Below are 8,106 nucleotides of genomic sequence, written 5' to 3'. Positions count from 1 at the left end.
TATTCTAAATGCCAACAGCTAGGACATACTATGAATCAATGTCCAAATGCACTAACTCTTACTTTTCCGTCACAAAATATTGGTGGATCACATTATCATCCTACAACATCCTTATAGAGTAACCAAAAATTACTCCCTCAATCGCGAGTCTCTGAAATCCTCTACCTCAGAATGGAGGAAATTTGTGGAGAAACTCTGCAATTTCACCTATCGCTTCTAGAGCTAATATTGTGGCTAATATAGAAGAAGAGGATAGAGGGATTCATGCAGCTATTGAACATCAGGGTGAGAATTAGTAATTCTCCATCGTTCAATTACCGGGAAAATTTCAAGGTAACGAATTTAAAATGCTTCTTTATTCTCGAAGCACTCATTTATGTGGAGACTATTATGGCAGTTAAACGAAGGTTCTTTTGGCTAGTCTAAAGAGGGATGTGTCCCCAATAAAGATAATTCAAAAAAAGAATTTAGATGGAAGCACATGACATCCCCATAGCAGGACACCCAGACTATGTGGAGACTATTATGGCAGTTAAACGAAACTTCTTTTGGCTAGTCTAAAGAGGGATGTGTTGAATTACGTGCACCAATATCTCATTTGTCAAAAAATCAAAGCCAAGAGACAAAAGTTACCTAGAATATTGCATCCCCTGGACATTCCACAAATGGAATTGGAAGGCACATGTATAGACTTTATCACCTAGATACCCTCAAGTTCCAACTATGATTTGATTTTTGTGATAGGTAGCCAACATGATTCCAGTCAAGAAGATGTTTACCGCACTGGATGTAGCTAGAGTGTGCATAAAATCTTTAGACTACATGGCCTACCCCGTAGAATCATCAAGTGATTGAGATGCCAAGTTCACTTCTAGATTCTTGAAGGCTTTTTTCTAAGAAAAAGGTACATCTCTTGACTTGATTACTTCCTACTATCACTTGGAGACTGATGGCCAAAAGAGAGAGAAGCAAGTTATCGAAGACACCCTTCATGCATTTTGTAGTCGTGAGCGAAAGAGGTAGCATAATTATCTTCACGTGGTGGAGTTTGCATAAAATGCTTCCTATGATATGAGTCCTTTCAAAGCACTTTAGGGCTAGGAGGGTATCATGACTTTAAATTGGTCATATCCAACGATAAGGGTGAAGGTGTCAAAACAAATTCGTAAGGAGATGGACAATTAGATGGAATCTATTAAGAAGGATATAAAAGTAGCATGGGATAAGCAGAAGCAATATGCTGATATAGAAAGAAATCCTCTGAATTTGATGAAGGTGACATGGTATGTTTATGAGTGCAACCCAAGGGAAGTTCATTGTCCTTAGGCAAGTATAAGAAGTTTTCCCTGGGATATCGTGGGCCTTATGTAATCACTCAAAGGATAGGGGATCAAGATTATGAGCTCCTTTTACCCTTATATCTTCAAGTCCATAACGTCTTTCCATGCTAACTTGTTAAAAAACTATGTTTCTAGTCCATAACATATTCCAGAAGATGATCAAGCTTCCATACCAGCTCAGCGTTACATGGAGTTAGAACCTGAAGAAATTCATAACATTAGGGAAAAGCCACTTTGGAATAGAATCCTAAGAGAATATTTGGTAAAATGGAAAATTTTTCCCTCCTAAGAATGGAACTTGGGAGAAGAAGGAGAACCTAGAAAGTGATTACCCTAATTTACGAGATGAGGGAATCTAGCGAAGTATGTAAGATCCCTCCTACCCCCGTACAAAGTTTATGTGCAATAAATTGGAACTAGTAAATTTTTAGGAGAGAGAAAGTGATAAAAGAAATTCCTTTTACAAAAAGAGCCCTTTTAATAAAAAAGAAAAAGGCTTGGAGGAATTTGAGGCATAAATTGTTGAGTGATTAGGAAATTTATTCTTGTCCCTAATACTGACTTTAGGAGTACAAATGTGTTAGAATTGCACCATATACATGTTTATGTGAGTATACCAAATTTAGAAAAATTGTAAGATTCCTCCCTAGCCCTCAAGATGTCCAATATCTTCCCCTGTAATCAATCCCCTCTTCAGAATAATAAAAGATCTTATTTCTACCTATTTTGGCTTAGAGAGAGAAAATATCCTAGAGAGAGATTATTCAGTTTTTAGATATTTTTGGATGGAAAAATATCTCTTCTTATTAAAATAAATTCCCCCGAAACAGAAGTTCAAAAAGAATTTCAGAAGGTGCATTAGAAATAAATTATAATCTGTTCAAAAGGCCTAAGCCTAAGAATCCAGATTTTCTGAAAATTTTAGATTAAGGTTAGGGATTACTCTTTTTGATTAATAAAAGATGAAATTGGCTGACCATTTTTCAACTTTTAACTCCTGAAATTAATTAGAAGTTCACCAAGAGTATTTAAATCATTCTAGTGTAAACATTTTCTACTTATTTAAGAGAACATTATGAAAAACTTGATTTTATCAAATAGTCAATCATCTAGGATAAAGAATGGTTGGATTTACTAAAGAAGAGAGGGGAATGCTTTTTTCAATGAGGCATAACATCCATTCAATTTAGAGAAGATAAAAATCATAAAAAAATCATAAAAGAAATAGAAAAGAGAAGAATCTCCAACTTACATGGATAATTTGAAAGCTTTCCTTTGGCTTGATGGTTTGAGGGTTCTACTCTTGTTTGAAACAAGAGTAGCCACCAATCTTTTAAAAGAGGGAAGGTCAAAAACTAATGAATTATGTAAAATTCATAGTTTTTGGCACTTGGGAGAAGCAGGGTAATAGTGCAAAACACTATTGAGTTTCAACAAAGGGGAAGGCTTCTATTTATAGGAAAAAGTGAGCTTCTAACCAAGCCAACTGATTCTAGAATTTTCAAGATCAGTTTGGTCAATTTTTGACCATTTTTGGGTCAGTTTAGTCCACTTTTTAGATCTAGTTGAAACAAGAGAGAGGAGAGATAAAATTATCTCATTATTTGGGAGTTTAAAACTCATTCAAGCATGTGAAATAGGCGCATCCTTCATGAGGGGAATTCCCCCATACTGAGGTGTCAAAAATGCATCATTACTTCTAAATATCTCTCTTTTTTAACTATTAACATTGTCCTTAGTCAACTCTTCATCTTATGTGAGTATTTACTCATTCGTGGGGGATTTTCCTTTTATTTCTTCATTTATCTCCTCCATACGTTTGGATGAATCTTATTGGTCCATAGGAACCTTAATTTAAAATTTTGAAAAAATCTTGATCCCCAGGATAATGCCTCTTGAACAGATTTAATTTCTAATGCACCTTCTGAAAATCTTTTTGAACTTCTGTTTCAAGGAAACTTATTTTAAAAAGATGAGTTATTTTCCTATCCAAAAATATTTAAAAACTGAATTACCACTCTCTAGAATATTTTCTCTCTCTAGGCCAAAATTGGTAGAAACAAGATCTTTTATATTTCTGAAGAGGGATTAGATTACAGGGGAAGATGTTGGACATCTTGAGAGGCTGTGGAGGAATCTTACAGGAGGAATCATGGACATTTCTTAATGTTAATATTATGCCAATAGTTAGAAGATAAAATTGTTTGAGGAGCTAAACATCGAGATAGTGTTCTGCCAAGACCCCGAGTGAGGCTATTGTACCCTTATGCTAGTCTTTTGTTGTAGTTAATTGAACAATTGCAAGGGGTCCTCACATGCATAGCACTCTCTGTGAGCTCTTTACATGCAGAGAGGGCTCTACCAAATGCATGATATATTTATACACTTTCACGAGGCTATGTATGATCTCTATGCATGCATGCATAGAGGTCTCATGTATCTTTTGAGGCCTTTATTCTGCCTCTCAAAATTCTCTTAAGGTGCTATGGGAGTACTTTTTTTTCACATGCATGCGAGCACTCCACCATGAGCACCATGCATCTATAATTTTTTCTCTATACATTTATAGAGAGTACTCCATGAATGCCATGCATGGATAAATTGCTCTCTATATATGCATAGGGCTATCTACGAGCTATTAGTATGCATAGAGGGATCCACCTTATGGATAGAGATCCCAATGTATATAGGGCTCTCTATAAGAGCTCTATGCATGCATAAAGCTCTCTATATAAGAACTCTATGCATGTGTCAAGTTCTCTCTTTTGATGCGTAGAGACAACACTATGCATGCATAAAGCTCTTTACTAGTTGTCCATTCTATGTATGCATAGACTACTGTCTTTGCATGCACAAAGTGCTCTGGATGCATGCATATAGTGTTCTATGTGCATGCACAAGTATCTCTATGATCTCTACACATAGATCTTCGTAAGCATGCATAGAGTACTCTTTTTGCATATAAAGGGCTCTTTATACATTCTATGCATAGTAATCTCTATGAGCTCTTTGCATGAAAAGACGGCTCTGCCAAATGCATGAGATCTTTATGCAGTTACACAAGGCTCTCTATGATCTCTATGCATGCATAGAGGGCTCTTCATAGAGAGCTCTACCAAATGCATGAGATTTTTATGCACTAGCACAAGGCTCTCTATGATGCTTGTTTGTGATCATGGAGCACTAAGAGTAGTGGCATCCCTTCTCCTCCACACCAAAATAAGAGCACTCACAAATGCAAGTTTACTTTACATAAGAATAGGGGTTGTCGCACCACACTTCTTGAAAACTACATGATGCCAAGATTTCTTTTTAAAAGGGCCAAATTATATCAAATTGTTTCTCTTGAGTGTGACCTAGTTGTGCTCTTCCAGTTGTGACCTAGTTGTGCTCTTCCAGTTGAACATTAGGTCCTAGAAAGATACCTCTCAACTAGTCTTTGTAGCAAATATAAAACCTCTATGGAAATGACTTTACCATTGATGCTATTTTTTTAAATCTTATGGAATGTTTGGACATACAAATGTTCCTTGTTTTTTGGGGAAGCCACCCAAAACAATCCTTTAAAAAAGTCAACGATGTAGTACTACAAGACTTAAATATGTATATATATATTGGGAGGAGAAAGGATAACTGAATTAGTACTACAAGACTTAAATATGTATATATATATATATATATATATATATATATATATTGGGAGGAGAAAGGATAACTGAATTCGTTTAATAACTTCTCACAACATATAGAGGGGGATTTTTTACACACATGAAACTCAAAGGGGAGCAACATATACAAGATTGTTCCGGTATGAAGAATGGGCTCGCAAAACATCTATAATAGGTTTTCGTTCAAAGCATGCAATATTCTCATTTAGTGGCTCGCTCAGAGCAAGCTTTGACTGTAGTGGCATGTGTAGAGATTCAATTTGAGTTGGTGCTCACATGATCGAACAATTCCAAGAACAAGATAGAAAGAAGGATGCAATTTGAAGCTTGATTAGTCGAAGAAATAAAAATTGAAGAAACAAATTATATTGCAAAGAAAAATATTAAGCAAATATTTATTAGCATTTCGTCAATGAAGACAAAAAAGTCATATTACATGGTAACCATGTTCATGATCGAAGCCCAGCTTGAAGTTCTTTTTGAAGTTTGCATGTGTTTCTAGCACGAGAGAAAATTGCATCCTATGTATATATGTATAGTAAAGGAGTAATGAAATCATGGCCATTTTCATTAATGAGACTATTGGTTAAAGTTATTCAAGATGAATGAATTGTGCACATTTCTTAATGTTAAAATCATGCCAATAGCTAGAAGATAAAACTATTTGAGGAGCCAAACATCGAGATAGTGTTCTGCCAAGGCCCTGAGTGAGGCTATTGTACCCTTATGCTAGTCTTTTGTTGTAGTTAATTGAACAACTGCAAGGGGTATAGGGGTCCTCACATGCATAGCACTCTCTGTGAGCTCTTTACATGCAAAGAGGGCTCTACCAAATCCATGATATATTTATCCACTTTCACAAGGCTATGTATGATCTCTATGCATGCATGCATAGAGGTCTCATGTATATTTTGAGGCCTCTATTCTGCCTCTATATTTTGAGGCCTCTATTCTGCCTCTCAAAATTCTCTTAAGGTGCTATGGGAGTACTTTTTTTTCACATGCATGAGAGCACTCCACCATGAGCACCATGCATGTATAAATTTCTCTCTATACATTTATAGAGAGTACCTCATGAATGCCATGCATGGATAAATTGCTCTCTATACATGCATAGGGCTTTCTACGAGCTATTAGTATGCATAGAGGGATCCACCTTATGGATAGAGATCCCAGTGTATAAGAGCTCTTTATAAGAGCTCTATGCTTGCAAAGAGCTCTCTCTATAAGAACTCTATGCATGTGTCAAGTTCTGTCTTTTGATGCATAGAGACAACTCTATGCATGCATAAAGCTCTCTAATACTTTTCCATTCTATGTATGCATAGACTACTATCTTTGCATGCACAAAGTGCTCTAGATGCATGCATATAGTGTTCTATGTGCATGCACAAGTATCTCTAAGATCTCTACACATAGATCTTCGTAAGCATGCATAGAGTAATCTCTTTGCATATATAGAGCTCTTTATACATTCTATGCATAGTAATCTCTATGAGCTCTTTGCATGAAAAGAGGGCTCTGCCAAATGGATGAGATCTTTATGCAGTTACACAAAGCTCTCTATGATCTCTACTCATGCATAGAGGGCTCTTCATAGACAGCTCTAACAAATGCATGAGATTTTTATGCACTAGCACAAGGCTCTCTATGATGCTTGTTTGTGATCATGGAGCACTAAGAGTAGTGGCATCCTTCTCCTGCACACAAGAATAAGAGCACTTACAAATGCAAGTATACTTTACATAAGAATAGGGGTTGTCGCACCACAAGAACAATAATCAGGAGCTATACTTCTATTCATGATTATCATCACAAGAAGATAATCCAGAACTAAATTTCTGTTCATCATTCCAGAAAGAGAAACTAGTGTTCTTAAGGCTTGAAGTCATGAGGTCGATGTTCCAAAACCTCTATTCATTATTCCAGAAAAAGACGAGTCTGCTTAAGGCTTGAACCCGTGAGATGGATGTTCCAAAATGGTCACGGCTGACAAAGTACCTTAGTTCTTTCGACATGCTACTAAAAGAAATAGAAACCTTACGGCACAAATTGCGCGTCCACTCCAATATACACATCATTAGGCCTGCGTCCTAGAACCAATAAACCTGTGCCCGCTCGTTCCGGGGCTCGAATGGCGCTATGTATAGACGCCTTCCGTACCATTCACGACCATTGAGCTGCTGAATCGCAGCTGAAGCCGACTCTTGCTCCACATAGTGCACCCATGCGTGACCTCTGGATCTGCCTTGGGTATCTGTTGGTAGTTTGCAGGAGAAAACCTCGCCAATCGCGCTAAACTTGTGATGAACGGCCTTTGCATCGACGAGACGCTTGTCCAGATTCTGCACGCCAGAGTTCAGGGCATGAGTTGCTTTGCAGACCAATCTAATTGCAACACTACGATGATATAATCTGCAATATATAACAAACCTTGATAAAGATCTTGTTGGCTGCGGCTGGTTTGTTTCGACGGTACAACGTGACCCGCAGTTCTTTACCTCTGACGCGTGTGTAGCCGACCTCCTCCACCGCTCGGGCCGCTGCACACAACAGAAAAGCAGAAACAGAAGCAGAGATCATCCACACGACAGTGGGCGTTCCACCAACTCTGCAAGCAACGAGTGAACATACCATCCTCAGCGCTGTTAAAGGTCACATAACCGTAACCTAGCGAAACACCCGTCACGTGGTGCTTGCATAACGTGAGGAACGCCACAGGAGCCACGTGCTCGAACACTTCCTGGAGCTCCCTCTCGGACACGCCGGTGTCAACGTCACCTACGTAAACAACAAAGTTGTCGGGCGTAACTTGCGCCACCTCTGAACGTTGCTCTTGGTCATCAGCGAGGACCAGCTGTGGTGTTTCAGTTGCCATGATGCAGATGAATAAGCGTGTGACCGTGCTGTGTAAGTGGCAGCTTCTTAAACTTGGGAGCAGAAGTTGTGGGGAGGCCTACTAGCCACGGACTCCGGTACCATATATCCTTGCGTTCTGGGGTGGTCGGCTTCGGTGTCGTTAAAATTAAAAAAAAAATCAATGTGGCGTGTCCTTTTTTCAAATCTTTAATTGCTCGATGCTCCATGTGTTACACTTT

At 38.1% G+C, this 8,106-nt stretch overlaps 1 protein-coding gene across 1 annotated transcript; it reads right to left on the bottom strand.

Moving 5' to 3' along the window:
- Window positions 1–6,675: 6,675 nt before the first annotated feature.
- Window positions 6,676–7,886, bottom strand: LOC147638001 (polyadenylate-binding protein 2-like). The gene is made up of 4 exons (XM_086796900.1): window positions 7,643–7,886; window positions 7,442–7,551; window positions 7,117–7,353; window positions 6,676–6,708 (listed from the first exon to the last, which is right to left on the bottom strand). Exons 1-4 carry the CDS (start codon window positions 7,884–7,886, stop codon window positions 6,676–6,678), a joined length of 624 nt encoding a protein of 207 aa, XP_086653026.1.
- Window positions 7,887–8,106: the final 220 nt, after the last annotated feature.

This window comes from Cibotium barometz, chromosome 5, assembly GCF_041138505.1.
Source record: "Cibotium barometz isolate CiBa-2024 chromosome 5, ASM4113850v1, whole genome shotgun sequence".
In the NCBI taxonomy this organism is placed as follows: Eukaryota; Viridiplantae; Streptophyta; class Polypodiopsida; order Cyatheales; family Cibotiaceae; genus Cibotium; species Cibotium barometz.
The sequence above is the reverse complement of the archived record's forward strand: the minus strand, read 5'-3'. Positions and strand labels throughout refer to the sequence as shown.

Bases quoted from the DNA above. Each gene is read 5' to 3' on its own strand.
- LOC147638001 (XM_086796900.1), bottom strand. From the start codon at position 7,886: ATGGCAACTGAAACACCACAGCTGGTCCTCGCTGATGACCAAGAGCAA. The intron at 7,552-7,642 runs GTATGTTCACTC...TGTTGTGTGCAG, and splicing joins CTTTAACAGCGCTGAGGATG to CGGCCCGAGCGGTGGAGGAG. The intron at 6,709-7,116 runs GTTTATTGGTTC...TCTTGTGTGCAG, and splicing joins CCCGGAACGAGCGGGCACAG to GAGAAGGATGCCACTACTCT.